Below are 15,787 nucleotides of genomic sequence, written 5' to 3' on the forward strand. Positions count from 1 at the left end.
GGAGATTTTTTTTTACCGATTCACAGTTGAAAAATAACCTTAAATTGCCTTGAAGCACTTATTATGAATTTAGCACACTGACAAAGGCCCTTGTTCGTTTCAACAGAAGCAGCTATTTTTATGGTCCATATTGCATAATGTTGAGCCACAGTTGGCTCTCATTAGTACTGACATCAAAGGTACAGAATGTAGACAAGCATTTAATATCTATGCAAAAGGATTTGCACTTGTGTCCGTTCACCATATACAAGGAAACTTGCTGCATATAATTAACAAGGCAACATTTAGCCCCCTAGAGAACACTGTGAAGTTGATGTTGTACAGCTCTTCATGTCCACTTAAGAAGCCATATGTTTCTGTAATGTTCAACAGCATAATTGATCACCTTTTTATTATTTATTTTTATCTTAGATTAATTTACCTAAGTCACCAGATATTCAGATTTAATTTATTTACATCCAAATTGGAGGAAAAGTGTAGGAATTACAACAGTTTTAATGTTGTTTATAGTGGTCTTTTCCTTGAATTTTACAAAAGAACTGTCAAATCAGGAAAAATAAACATAACTTCTGTCTATTTCACTGAAAAGTACTGTAGTACAAGTTGTCCTGGGCTTCGTTTCTTCCCGACTCACAGAAATTAAATCACAATGTAATTCACTTAAATCTTTCAGTTTTGTTTGTGTACAGAAGTAGCCTCTTCAGAGTGAAGCTAATACCACTATCACTGGACAAGTCCAGAGCCAAACATTTTATTCCAATGTGAAACTGATCCTCATTGTTTTATCTGTACTGTGGAAAAATGTCAACTTTGCTTAGTTTGCCTTTATCTGAGAAGACAGTACAACCCTATAGTCAGTCAATAAACCAGTTGGAACATTTTACGTCAATGTGATATTACACATCAAATTTGAGCCCCTGCAAATAAAGGATTTTATATAACATAAAAGTCATAATTCAAACATATATGACTACTGAATATGTTTTCTGAAATTATGTTTTTATTTATTTATTTATTTTTACATGTTTAAAATGTATGTAGAGTTCAAAATTGCTAATGTTCAGTCTATAAACAGCTGGCCATTGTACAATGCAAAACTCTGCATTTGCAGGTATGAATGCTTTTTTTCCTTGCTTTGGACTGCACAATACAGTTTATTATATATGCTAAAAAGCATCTTGAGATAATTTGTATTGTTGGTGACGCTTTATAAATAAAATCAAATTGAATAGAGTTGAATTAATAATTCAGATTAATATATATATATATATATATATATATATATATATATATATATATATATATATATATATATATATGTAAAGCTTGTAAAGCTCCTATAAAAATATGTTCATGCCTGTCTGTGACCACAGTGTTCTACACACCTATAGACAATATTGCCATATAGTCTTATCTCAGACAATCGCCAGCGAGCTAATTGTGGATTGAATGAAAATGAATAAAGCAAAAGATCTACCTCTAGAACCAAAGCAATCTGATGAGAATTAACAAATTTATTCGAGTGTACTAACATGATGTCAGTCTGGATTACTGAAATCTGACATCACCAATTCAGTTCTCACTGGCTCTGTGCAAGGCAAGTGGTAGATGCTTCTGTTATTTGTCTATGAAGTCAAAGCAGTTAATCCTTCATAGTGAACATTATGTCTGCTTTTATATTTTTCACAGTGACTGATAGTTGAACGCAATCATTTGGATACATTAGTCTCCACAATGTGGCTAAAAAAAAGAGAGAGGTCCTGATGAAAGGTCAAGAAAACAGACTCAGAAATATACATAGTAAAACACCCTCATTTTGAAATGTGTTCATTCCCATACAAAAGGACGCTGGGGCTAAGCAGATGAGTCCTTAATCCAGACACTGAACCCTGGGGTTGGTCCCAGTGCTTGGTAGTGGTGTGTGAATGTGTGCATTTGTGTGAACAAGCTCGTACTGTAGATGTGGCATTGAGACTGCAAAGCACTTTGAGTAACAATAAAATAGAAATAAATTAATAGAAAAGCACTACTTGCTGTTTGGGATGGAAAAATGAAATCCCAATATACCAGCTAGAATATGAGAATAAGAGCTAATGTCTGGCACAGTGGTTGTAAATTATGATCCCTCTTTTCTCAGGGATCTGCACCTTGTTGCCCTCCTGCGGCTATGTAATTTTAGACACAAAGTGCTAATATATACATATACATATATCTCAGAGTTGCACTGCAGAGCTGAAGAGAAAAAAATTCACTTCTCGCATTTTTTCATCAGGGGATAAACTGAATGTGGCCTCACAAGTCCAGATCTGAGCTGGATGTTTTTAGCCTTGATGAAATGCAAAGTCTCTTCAGGGTGACAGATGTGGTTGTCAGTAGTATGTGTGTGGAGAGAATTAACTACTGCATATAATATACAACCAGCACCCAGTACCGTGACAGCCTGAAAAAAATGAGACGACAGCAAATGGAACGTGCGTTTGCTTTGCCTTATATTTGCAAATCAGGCATGGTGACGTTGTTTAATTCACTGGCTGACACAGGGCAAGACCCAGCCATTGATTGTTCTCAGACCTCTCATATTGCTTAGTATACATTATCACACAAAGTGTCACACAAGGCATACAGAACAAGCAGTAAAGACAGAAAACAGAGTGTTGATTCAAACATAGAGTATCTGCGCGTGGTATTACGAGAGGCAAGAAATAGGAGGGTGTGACTGATATTCATATTCCTCCATAACATACACCTAGCTGTGTGCATTAACACAGATCACCTCACTGAATCTCAGTGGAGTCCCTGGGAGGCCCATCTGCATAATCCATTCTGTGTTCACGGATCAAAATTTAATGGCAAGCAGCAGGGACATACTTGTCATGAATATTGTGTGCATTTTAAAATATGACAGATGTCTTTTTTGTCTGCCACCATAATGGATTATATTCTTTGCCTAATTAACACTAGTAAGTCTTTGCACACTAAAAACAGATGATCATGCTACAACTTACGACTTTTTGGTCGATGCATATTTGTCTCTGCCTTTTTGTAGTGCGTTTTTCACTTATTACTATCATTTTTCTTTTCTTTAAGATGGTGTGCATAGACTGAAAAGGAACAAAATTGTTGTCAATGTATAAACCAAAATAATAAACACAACTGCAATATAGGCCAACACGACGCGTGTGAAGCTTTTTACCATGTGCGGTTGTGTGGCCTGTCTGTGGGCTGGTACAGACAAACAACTAAGAACGATGTCAGGGTAACTATTACTATAAAAATAACATAAAAATAACTGAGAAAATTCAATTAAATTAAAATATGTAACAGACCCAAATTACATTTTAACTATCGTTAAGCATAGTACACATTAAAAACAACCAACCAACATAGTCATTATTCTGCATATATATTAAGTATGTAACACACAGTACATCACCTGTCATGCATTGCATCAGGTGTGTGGGAATTCTACTGAAAAAATGTTTATATTCTGGTTGCATTTGTCAGGAGCTGTCAGCACTTACATGCTAAGGAGTCCAGGTAGTTTGGTTCAAAACTGATTGCACAGTGAATATCCCCCATCCTCCTGCACTCTCCTTCACTGTCCTGGAAACAGACAAACCCACTTCAGCAAGATACAAGATGATCCTGCCAACTCAAACTGCAGAAGTAAAGAACCGATTTGCTTCTCTCAGCTGTGACAGTGTAGGGGGTGTACGGTATATTAAGTCTCTTGCTTGAATTGTACATTATTTGTCTGCCAAATTGAGTTAAGCCATAATTTCTCTGTATAAAGATTACCCTGGAAGGGTTCAAGTCTTGAAAGATTGAAGAAACGCAGTACTACATATTGTCCAGGGCTCAGTTTTCTGACCCACAAAAAATAAAATCAAAATACTTAGTGCAGTTTTGGGATCCAGGAAAAAAAAATCATCGCTGCCTCACCAACAGCTATCATTGGAAAGGTCCAGAGCCAAAACTCTTATCACAATGAGAACATAGATCCACTAGTTTGTCCACTGAGTCCTCTTTGTTTTCCAGTTTCAAGTATCGTCTCCCGCAGGCCAGATCAAGCCGAGGCCAACTTCCATGTGTCTGTTCCTCCGCAGCATTGGCAATCAGCCTAGGGATGTTCACGGAAACTTGTGAACTGGCATCTTCCCTAGGGATAACGTGAGGATTTTTCTGACCCTCATCTCCTGGTGTGAGGAGTCCTTCCTCTAGACGCACACTAGTTCGGAATTTGTAAGGGTTAGTCCTGTTGCTCATACTATGGCAACGCTTTGGCTGGGCAGCTGGAAGATCTGCGTCATCCACCTCAAGCGTGGACATGGAGCTGGCAGACAACTGGCAGGGGTTGAGCTTGAAGAGTGGGGCAGCCTGTGGACTGAAGCTGGCCCCAGGTTCAGCACTCAGCTGTATATTTGTCTGACTTGAATTACATGAGTTGGAGGGGGAGGAGTGTAGGGAAGATGGATGCTCTGACTCTTGATGCTTCAGGCCATCTGTTTGGAGAACAGCTTGCTGGTACATGCCCTCCACACTGTCATCTTGGTCTCTGCTGGTTTGGAGCAAAGGCTCGGAGCTAGCCAGTGGCTGTAGACAGAGGATGTTGAGATGGGCGGCAGGTAGACTGGTCACCCACTGGTGATGTTTGTCCATCAAGTTGGCTGTTGCTATTTCTTTAAAGTCAGTGGATGGCACAGCTGCAGACACAGAGCAGATAACACTACGCATCTGAGCCAGCAGCATCTGAGTCTCTCTGTCCCTGTTCTCATACAGAACAGTGTTGGCACATATGAGGATGAAGAGTCCGACTCCCATGATGACAGGACCCAGCAGCTTCATCCGGTCACTGTGGATGAGGCTATCTGTGGACAGGACGCCCTTTGTTTCCAGACTCCATGCAGAAGTCTGTGTTTCAGGAATACTTTCCTCCTCTGCAGCTTCCAAGATGGATGATCTTGATATCCTATATGGCCAGTATCCTGCTACAGCCAAAGTTGTGCCCACGAACACCACAATGACCCCCAGCACCAGGAATGCTCCAGGCGTGGAGCGGATGCGAAGCTTGCCTTGGATTACCCTGTCCTTCTTTCTGCCTCGTAAGGTGAAACGAGACTTCCATCTGCTAGAAGGTGAAGCTGGTGTGACTCCTCTGGACTTCTGGGTCTTCATGGCACAGGCTATTGACTCTGGACACACCCTGTCAGACAACTTAAACAGTGATTTCATTCATTTATAGCAGTGTGTCTGTACAGGACATCATGCAAAACATCAACACCTACATGTGTAGTCTACAAATGTTTCTTTGTGATAAAGCAGGATATATATTCCACTTTATTACTACTTTTTAATAACAACTGTGTCCTTGAATAGGGCAATGCTCTTTGTATACCAAGATTAAGGAATGAAAAAAGTCTGTCCACACAAAAGGTGACTGTTTTTTCTTAATATTATACATTATTAAGAATATTGCTGTTTGCATGGATAAACTAATCTACGCACAGTGAATATTTGACCGGAACTGATTGATAACAGTAAGAGGGACATGCACCTAAGCTGTATTTCCCAGCCCCCAATGTGGATTAAGTTAACATTATTTCAAGAATGAATTGCCACCTTGTACTGTCACATTCTAAACTAATAAGTAAACAGATGAGAGAAAAAAAGTTGCTGGTTTCAATTTTGTACTCAACTAATTTATCTTTTAGAATACGTCGCTGCTGTTTGTGAACTAAAACAATAATACACAACACATCTTGTTTAAATGTGAATCTAAGCCAAAGCTCATGTCTTTCAGTTATCTTCTTGTAACTGGTTACATTTATGCATAAAAAGTAATCATTCTCACAACACTACGCTGTACGTACGCCCCTTTCCTTTTGGACTGTGACTGCAGTAACAAACATGTCGACTGGAGGAAAAATGATAAGAGCAGCAGATTCACAGTGGACAGTCCACTGGACATAATACAAGTCTGTGGTGGTGAGGGTAATATGCAACACAATCATAGCTAATTGTAAACACAGATGCCCACAAAGTTACTGTGATGTCATTTGACAGGAATCATCAGATGGCCAAGAGTGCAGTGTGCACTGAAGAGCACTTTCATCTCAGTGGTGCTGCCTGACACGGAAGGAATGCATTCAAGGGAAGTCTGCCTGAAACCTAATCACTCCACAAGTTGTGCTACATGATGTGAATTAACAAAGTGTTTGAAAATAACGCCGTGCAGGGTCTAGGAGGGTGGAATCATGCCTAAAAGATGTATCGTTCTCTGTGATGCAAAAGCTCCACAAAATCAACAAGCCCCTGAAGCCCATACTGAGGCATAATGAAACTGCTGGAAACATTTTACTGCATGAATTCATATATGACAAATCATTCTAGCATAGAGCTTGTTCATTCGACAGAAATAACGCGTTTTATTTTTACCTTAACGAAGGACAGCCAGGGACTGTGGTTCCGTACCGGACTATCTCGCCTGGCACCGTGTCTGCTGTGTGGAGGTTAGAGTCAGACAAGAATGTGTCTGCCATTTCTCCACCACAACAGAGGGCAGCTCACAGCGCACACAATCATTTCAGAGGAAGACTTCAAGTCGCCAGATAGCCAAACATTCCTGTTGGCTGCTCTCAGACTGCACCACTGACTACTGATGGATAACACCAGAGGAGTCACACACAATCCTGTGGTCCCGGATTCACATTCAGCCGTCCAGTAGCTAGCCGGTCACTTTTGCAAACTTGCTTTTATTTTTCCAATTTGGTTGCAGCTTTCTCGCAGATTGCGGACATGTAACATCCAGACCATTTGGGACGAGCCGCCTCCAGGCTGCTGATCCTGCCCCAGCGTATCAACATCAAGAAGACTGTAAAAGAGCGCAGCGCTGGAACAGTCAACTCCTGCGGGGCGCCTTGCACAAAGCTCGTCTCGTTCCTTCAGAAACCAACAAAGCCCTGCCCCGCAAATCCGAGCTGTGACCGCGGCGCATGTGACTTCCATGGACAATCAAGTGAGCAGCTCCGTTGTACACTCCTTTTTTTCAGAATAAAAGTAAACTCAGAAACGTGACGGCAATGGCGTCCCTAGGAAGGAGGAGAAAAGAAGGAAGCATGAAGATAAGAAGTATGAAATAATGCTATCCAAACAGTTAACTAACTGAAATAGCTACACAGGACTAGACACAGTTTAGTCAACCACCTTGGAAAATTCCGGCCTAACTAGAGATGTGATGTTCGCGAACGAACCGAATCTATTGACTCGAAGTTGCGAGCCGTTCTTCCTCTTTCTTTTTCTTTTTTTTCCTGCCTTTCATACAGATCCTCACAGAAGCTGCAGCTACTTTGAGATGGTGAGACAGAGCTGGTATAGTGATGAGCATAGCGGACCTGGATTAGATTCCTGGTCAGCACAGACATATTAACTTTATTAAATGTGTTATTTATCAAGCGATGAATAAAGCACCTCTTCTGTCTAGAATCTGTATTTTAAAAATAGTTAGACTCAGATACCCCATAAAGAGATGAGTGGGATGTCTAAGTTTGGATAATACTGATCCAAATTTTACCATACAGGGCTTATTTCAAGGATAACATAAATGATCCTAGACTGGCATCTTAAAAACAAATATATATAAAAACGAGGCATTTGAACAGCTCTTTGAACGGAACAGATCTATAAGTTACAATTCCTTTCAAAGAGCCAAAACTCCCGTCTGTAAATCTGTCACTAAAGGGAGTGAATGTAGGGGGCTGGTAACCTGTGAGGACACAGGATGACAGCCAACAAAGTCACAGCTCTGGGGAAAAAGCTGTTCCTCAGTCTGCTGGTCTTTGTCTGCTTCTGAAGCACCTGTCTGAGGCCAGGAGGGAAAACAGTACATGTAGCCCACTGGATGGGAGGAGTCCTTCAGAATGCTGCCAGCTTGTCACAGACAGTGCTACTTCTGGATGTTCTCAATGGCTCTCTGCAGCAGAGCAGCTCCCATACCAGACTGTGACATAGTTGGTTAGGATGTTCTAGATCATGGAGTGGTAAAAGATCACCAGGATGGCTGAAAACAGATGATTCTTCTTAAGTGTCCTCAGGAGAAAGAGGCACTGGCGAGCTTTCTTTACCAGAATGGAGGTGTTGGTTACAGAGCCCCTAAAGGGACTTAGGGGAAAAAATAAATAATAAGAACTAGAAGAAAAAGAAAGTATCTTGTGCTCACAAGAAACTACATCATGCTCATGAGATATTATCTACCAGAGGTCCTGTGATAAAACTAGTCACTGACAGTATTTAATTAATTTAATTCCTGTCCTCTAATATCTTATAATTTTATTTTCTATCTCTTATAATTTATTTTCTATTACTAACCACTGTGTCTCACTCTCTCCCCTCCTCACCCCTCTCTCTCCATCTTCTTGTGAGTGTCTCTGCTCTGGAGTGCTGAATATCTGACCTGTGGAGTTCTAAGCTACATCTGCTGTCGTGGCCTCATCAACCAGCCCAGTCTTCATGGTCTGGAGTGCTGTGTATCAGACCTGTGGAGCTCCATAAACTACATCTGCCCCAATCGTCATGGCCTCCTCCAGTTGTCCACTCCTACATGTTTCCTTCAGCTTGATGTATGTATCTATGACAGAAGTTTGTTCATCTTGTTTCTCCTGCTCTTCTTTTCTCTCTATCTTCTCTGTTTCTACTCGGCTGGCCTTCAGCAGATGGGTCCCTCCATATGAGCTGGGTTCTGCTCAAGGTTTCTTCCTGTTAAAAGGGAGTTTTTCCTTGCCACCGTCACCCTCAGGCTTGCTCTGGAGGTTGCAGGCTGTTTTCTGTGAAGTGTCTTGAGGCAATTTGTATTGTTATTGGCGCTGTATAAATAAAACTGAATTGAATTGAATTGAATTGAATTGAATTGAATTCATTTAACATTTGCCGATAAACACACTTGATTTAATGATTTCATCGGTCTAAATGGGTCAGAGACATTCACATTGGATTAGTATTATCACATCACCTCACATCTGTGTTACCAGAAATATGGTAATTTGCAGTGTAAGTTTTACTGTACAAATTATAGACATGGATGATTTGCACAGGGCTCACAGACGACCTCTGACATTATTACAAATTACCAGAGGTCCCATATAAAACTAGTCCTGGGTGAATAGGCAGTTATCTTCTTCTGTATATGTGCACCTTGTGGCCTCTTACGTCATTCATTTTTTGCAAATATGCTCAGCTGGCTGAAATCAGGGAAACTGTCAGGTGGGAGTCAGTGTTATAGTGTAATGTGAGAGCGCATTGTTGTAATCATGATTATTTTGTTATACTGTATGTGTGGTCCTTTGAGCACGATTAAACATGAACATGATAAAAAATGTGATAAACTAATCCAGTGGGAATCACTGTGAATCCACATCTGTGATGGGAGGTGATTTGTGTCTTTTGTGTCTCTGAATTGATATAGATAGATAGATAGATAGATAGATAGATAGATAGATAGATAGATAGATAGATAGATAGATAGATAGATAGATAGATAGATAGATAGATAGATAGATAGATAGATAGATAGATAGATAGATAGATAGATAGATAAAAATGTGTCATATGTGTAAGGTGAGCAGGGTACACAGAGCAAAGGTGACAGGTAGTAAAAGGTGACAGGTAAATTTAGTGCAGTTCTGTGATGGTGGCTCCAGACCCTGCCCCACCCCAGGACACCACAGCAAAGAAGACGGTGCTCGCCACAACAGACTGAAAGAACATCTGCAGCATCTTATTGCAGACATTGAAGGACCTGAGCCTCCTCAGGAGGTAAAGCTGGCTCAGGCCCTTATTGTAGACTTGGTGTTGGTGGGCCAGTCCAGTTTATTGTCCAGTGAGCTCCCCAGGTAATGGTACGCAGGTACCATCTCCACATCCGTCGCACCGATGCAGACAGGAGAGGGCAGGGGCTTGTTCCTCCTGAAGTTCACCACCATCTCCTTCATCTTCATCATGTTGAGCTACAGGTGGTTCTCCCCACACCACTTCACAAAGCAGTCAACCAGGTCCCTGTACTCAGCCTCCCTCCCCCCCTCAACACACTACACAATGGCCGTGTCATCAGAGAATTTCTGCAGATGACACGACTCAGTGCAGTACTGAAAGTCAGCAGTGTATGTAGTGAAGAGGAAGAGGGACAGTACAGTTGCCTGGGGAGCCCCGATGTTATTGATCAGACGATCAGACACATAGTTTGTCAGATCGTCATCGATCCAAGTGACGAGGGGAGCACTCATCTGCGTGTTCTCCAGTTTGGCCTTCAGCAGTCTGAGCTGGATGGTGTTGAAGGTACTGGAGAAGTCGAACATGATCCGGACTGAGTTGTTGGTTCTGTCCAGGGAGGAGTAGGCCTTCTGCATCAGGTAGATGAGTGCATCATCAACCCCAAGATGGGGCTGATATGCAAACTGCAGGGGGTCTTGTGATGGGCACACCAGCAGTCTGAGGTGTGCCAGGACCAGTCTCTCCACAACCTTCATGATGTGAGAAGTCAGTGCTACCGGCTTGTAGTCCTCCAGTGCAGCAGCATGTCCTTTGTGGGCACTGGGACGAGGCAGGATGTTTTCCAGAGCACTGGCACTCTCTGAAGTTGTAGGCTCAGGTTGAAGAGGTGAAATAAATAAATAGATAAATGGCTTTGCTTTTATATAGCACTTTTCTGCCTATTGGTACTCAAAGCGCTTATACAGTTACAGACACACACACATTCACACACCAGTGCCAGCTGCACCGAGAGCAACGGGGGGTCTTGCTCAAGGACACTTCGGCATATGGCACATTCCGGAGATCATGAACAACCTGCTCTACCTACTGAGTCACAGCTGTCCCAATGTGACTTGTGTAATATTCCCAATTTTTTAGACAGGGTGATGTTGGGGTAGTGTTAGGGTAACAGGACTGAGTGAAAGCTGAGGGGCATGACTAAAATGTTTATTTTAACTAAAACATCATGGATTCCTTTGACAAATGTATATATTTAAAGAGCAGAATGGGTATGGACTCACAACACTGTAAAAAAAAAAAAAAAAAAAAAAATTCACATTTGTGAACAATTTTAATCATTACATTTCATGGTAAAGTGTGGCGTTAGAGAGAGGGAACAGGTAACTCTGTTCTAGGTTTTCATTAAGCCTTTCAATTATAGATCTTAAACTTGCAATCAGATACATGTACACGACATTTTGCATAATACAGAAAATGTATTCTCTGTTTAATTTTCTCATCTAATTTCCTGGGGATCAAAATGGCACCCATTTAGTGGAATGACCCATTACTAGTGCAACACTTCTAGTGCTTTGGGTTGTCTGGGACGAGGAACCATATTTGGTAACTTCAGCACACATTGTAGATTTATATGGTCTGCTAGGCCCACCTCTGCATGAACACTGAGCATGCTTCATTAGGTACCATGAAGAAGTGTCCTAATGTTGTCTGTGATAATGTGTATGATGAAAAGTGCCTGAATCAGCACTTATGTTCTAATGATCTAAATACATGTTCACATTTGTTTACCACTTAAGGGCAAGGAACCACATATGGTAACTTCATTGAACTTGATTTCTATATGAAATGAAAACTTTTTAATGCCCTAAAATGACACAATTTCCAATTATCTCAATGAGTACTCCATGAAGCAGCGGTTTCAAAGTGTGAAAAGCACCTCCCCTAGGGGGTGCCAGAAGACTTCAGGGGAGGCCTGAGAAATAATAAACCTGAAAAAAAAAAAAAGTGTAAACATCTGGTTAGCTAACTACAGTGCATGCGAGGGGCAGAACACATAGATTTTTAGTGGGCTACCTCAAGTGAAAGAGGACACAGAGTCTAGGGCGAGAGGAAAACAGAGGAAGTATGACCCTGATTGTTTAAAGTTTGGCTTTTCATGTATTGGTCCTGACAATGCATGCACATCTTAATCGAGCTATACTCGAAACTGAACCTTCTGAAAAAATTTTCAGTTTACATGCAACAGAGAAAATCAAATAACTGACCAGAACATGTCCTCCTCCACACTGGGTGGTGATATGTTTCTTTTCAGGGAGTTAATAAGGCACCCTTTCTGGTTGACTTATTACGTCATATAATCTACAACTGGAGTGGTTCAAGTGGCAGACTGGCATTTCAAACAACAATGTGCGCGCTACTTATGGTGCAAATAAAATGCGCTATCCCTCAGGTGATTCTTACTGACTCTGTTTACCTTCTTCTTCTGCAACCAGCTTTCTTGGATGTTTCTGTTCCAGGGTCATACGCCAGCACAGCTGTTGTGTAGCATGCGGTTATTGCAGCCAATCAATCACTGCTGTCTAGTGAAACTCAGATTAAGGCATATACATGCGGATAAAAATCAATTTCCAATCGCATTATCTGTCTTAGTTGGATAAGGAGAACTTTGATATTAGTCGGAATTAGTTGTTTACGTGCACTTAAGTTGACCAATGAGAGTCCAGTTAGAGTGGCTGCTTTTGAGTTCTCTAAGGGGAGGCTCACTATCCCACACTGCCATAAAGGGTTAAACGACCCATCAGATATTTATTTTGCCTGTTTAGGAATATGTTTGGATGTCTTATATTACACTAATACAAATCAGTCAGCATATAGTATCTCACAGATGTAACACTCAGTGACTAAAGATAATTTTCAGTCAAGTTTGCAACACTGGTATTTATATCTTTCTGTTTGTTGTGCAAATGGAAGCATCTGACCGACACCCCTTCTCTGTTGCCGTGGGGCTGGACTTGGTCTGTACCAATGCTCAGGTGGTTGCAGGTATCAGAGTAACATCCATAAAAATGCCAGGACCCAGGTTTCCCAGAACAACCTTACACCATAATGAGTTTTTCAGCGTGCTGGTGATTTAATGTTGTGGGGAAATGTGAAATAGATTTCATATTTCACAATTCCTATTTGGATTGGAGGTATTTGCATGTTTTTAGATGAGCCCCAAAGAATCTTCTTCTTCATTCAAACTGTAGCTGCAAGCTAAGAAGTTATTTGGGTCCATTATTTAAGAGCTCTGCTTTATTCTGAACATGAAGACAATAACACTAACTGAAGAACCAAAGTCAGGTTTTGCTGATATTTATTGCAGGCTTAATCATAATCATATTAATCACTTTTACTTTTAATTTACTTTTAGCAGCTATGATAAGAAGCTCTACAAAACCAGGGGTTAAATGTCTTTCCCACGGACACAACTAGGCAGACTAGGTATAAGGTGGAATCAAACCGCCGACCTTTCAGTTATTGGACTACCACTCTACCTCCTGAGCTGTCATGACAGGCATTGTGGCATTTGTGTGACACAATGCTTTATGTGTGTTTGTTTTGTTTATTTATTTATTATCATTTTATTTTGCTATTTTAATTTCAGTTGTCAGGGTGGTGGTCAGTATTGATGCCTCATAGCAAGCAGGTCTGGGTTCAAATCCCTTTTGGATGAAATGCAAATGCATGGCTGCAGCTAATGCAAGGGTGTTAGAAGACAGATGCAGCTATTTGTCTCCCCCTAGTGGATAGCAGGTGATTTCTAAATAAAAGCACAAAGAATTGATTTCAAGCCCCTCAGTCGCAATTTAAGTTCAGCATCTGTTTGATTTAATCCATTGTTGTCTGGCAGTAAACCAGAAAAAAAGAGAAAAAAAATGAAGTTCTGAAAAGCTATCCAATCCAGCAAAATGTCTGCAATTACTAGATGAAGCTGGGAAGCAGGGAGGAGACAGCAGCAAACACAGAAAACAGTCAACTCATTACCTGTATTCATTACTGCTGACACGAATAGAATAGAATAGAATAGAATAGAATAGAATAGAATAGAATAGAATAGAATAGAATAGAATAGAATAATATTATATCATTATATATCATTTTATAATATGTCTGATATTCCCAATAGTTCTCATGACATATGGCTGATGATTCTATTTAAAGACCAGGAATATTGTATGCATAGTATTACATGTCACATGAACCATTAGTTCTTTTTGAAGGTGGCATGACAAACAAATACTCAGTACCTACCTCACCACACAGACTGATCTCATGGTGAATTGAATGACACTGTCCATCTCCTTTCAGGCCTATGCTGGGAAACCTTAGTCTATGATATTCATGTGGTTGTTATTCAGTGCAGTCTTCTATTTGGAAACCTTGGGCTTTGGCATTTATGTCATTGAACAATGGACATTCACACTACCAGATGCAGTAAAAGGGCAACCTGCATCATGAAGGACCATACCCACCCAGCACACGCACTTTTTGTTCCCCTCCCCTCTGGCAAGAGGCTATGGAGTATAAAGAGCAGGACCACCAGAGTGAGGAACAGTTTCTTCTCAGAAGCTGTAAGACTGTTAAACCTTTATTTAGCTTATTTTATTTATCTTGTTTAGACACTGCTGCTAGTTTCATAAACTGTTTACTTGTGTCTTTACTATAGTTACTCAGTATCTATATATTATAGTTACTATGGGTAACCTTGAGTGCATAATTTCATGGCATGATTGTGAAAGACAAATAAAAATCCTTGAATCCTTGACCATAACACCCAGTTAAACCCTGATACAGTATACACTGCCTCTCTCCTCCTGCTGCCGAATCCCTCATCCATGCCTTTATCTTCTCCGGCCTCGAGTACTGTAACTCCCTCCTCACTGGCATCGCTTAGCGCTCCCTTCACATACTCCAACTGGTCCAAAACTCTGTTGCCCGCCTCCTTACCCATACCCGGTCCCGCCAACACATCACTCCTGTTCTCCACTGGCTCCCCATTAAACAGTGCATCAATTTCAAGATACTCCTCACCTTCAAAGCCCTCCACCACCTGGCTCCCCTTTACCTGTCTGACCTCCTTATCCCCCACCACCCCACCCTTGCCCTCCGATCCTCTTCCACTCTCTCACTGACAGCACCAACATCCAAGCTCAAATCTTTCGGCGAAAGAGCCTTCTCCCGAACAGCACCCTGACTGTGGAACTCTCTTCCCCAAGCTGTCCGCGACTCACCCTCACTCCACACATTCAAGTCCCGTCTGAAAACATACCTCTTCTCCCAAGCCTATGACCTCCCCTATTCTTAACCAGTGTCTTGTCCTTTTTGTCCAAAAATATCCAAAATATAAGATCTATTTCTTTGATTCAGGGATTTTTTTGCTTTCTTTAAATTCCTTTTTGCAGTGTAGTTCCATAAAGCACAGGGGAATTTGGAAGCTAGGTCAACACCTTGTGTTTTTGCGTGTGTCTGTGTCAGGCTGCATCCTGCTGTGGATGGTTGCTGCCATCAGGTGTCACTGCTATGTGGTGGGGTTGCCTGGTCTGGTCTAGGTGGGTGGTACATGTCTGTACAGCTGCACAAATGCTAGATCCAGAGGTTTGTCACAAGATGGTCAATGCTATTTACTTCTCCTGTCAGTGGTTTTAATATTGTGGCTGATCAATGTGAAGGAGTTCTAAATGTAAGTGAGACTAACTTTCCATAGGTTGCACAGTGGTAACTTCCTGATTTTTTTTGAATGTTTGTCACACCTGAAGGTTTTTATTATCAAGAGAACAAAAATCTAAACCTACATGATCCTGTGTGAAAAAATATTTGCTGCCCCTGTTAAAATAAATGAGGAAGTCATTGAAATCTATCAGTCTGAAAAAGGTTATAAAGCCATTTCTAAGGATTTGTGACTAAAAGTGTGACATGCATGCAAAAAATAAGAAATGATGAAGGGGGCCAACACATTTTCCCACCACTGGAAAAAAAAAGAAAA

At 41.0% G+C, this 15,787-nt stretch overlaps 1 protein-coding gene across 2 annotated transcripts; it reads right to left on the reverse strand.

Annotated features, from left to right (window-relative positions):
- Nucleotides 1-1,659: 1,659 nt before the first annotated feature.
- Nucleotides 1,660-8,298, reverse strand: tmem200b (transmembrane protein 200B). Of its 2 annotated transcripts, none has more exons than XM_047604158.1 (2): nt 6,436-8,298; nt 1,660-5,203 (listed from the first exon to the last, which is right to left on the reverse strand). In XM_047604158.1, the coding sequence occupies exons 1-2, from the start codon at nt 6,537-6,539 to the stop codon at nt 3,952-3,954; spliced, it is 1,356 nt and encodes a 451-aa protein (XP_047460114.1). In that variant the 5' UTR covers nt 6,540-8,298; the 3' UTR covers nt 1,660-3,951. The 2 variants fall into 2 exon arrangements, with proteins under 2 accessions (XP_047460114.1, XP_047460115.1); XM_047604159.1 differs by having other exon boundaries at nt 1,660-5,214.
- Nucleotides 8,299-15,787: the final 7,489 nt, after the last annotated feature.

This window comes from Mugil cephalus, chromosome 14, assembly GCF_022458985.1.
Source record: "Mugil cephalus isolate CIBA_MC_2020 chromosome 14, CIBA_Mcephalus_1.1, whole genome shotgun sequence".
In the NCBI taxonomy this organism is placed as follows: Eukaryota; Metazoa; Chordata; class Actinopteri; order Mugiliformes; family Mugilidae; genus Mugil; species Mugil cephalus.

Excerpts from the sequence above, each read along its gene's own strand:
- tmem200b (XM_047604158.1), bottom strand. The coding sequence starts at position 6,539 with ATGGCAGACACATTCTTGTCTGACTCTAACCTCCACACAGCAGACACG. Across the intron at positions 5,204-6,435 it reads CCTGGCTGTCCTTCGTTAAG|GGTGTGTCCAGAGTCAATAG; the intron begins GTAAAAATAAAA and ends GTTGTCTGACAG.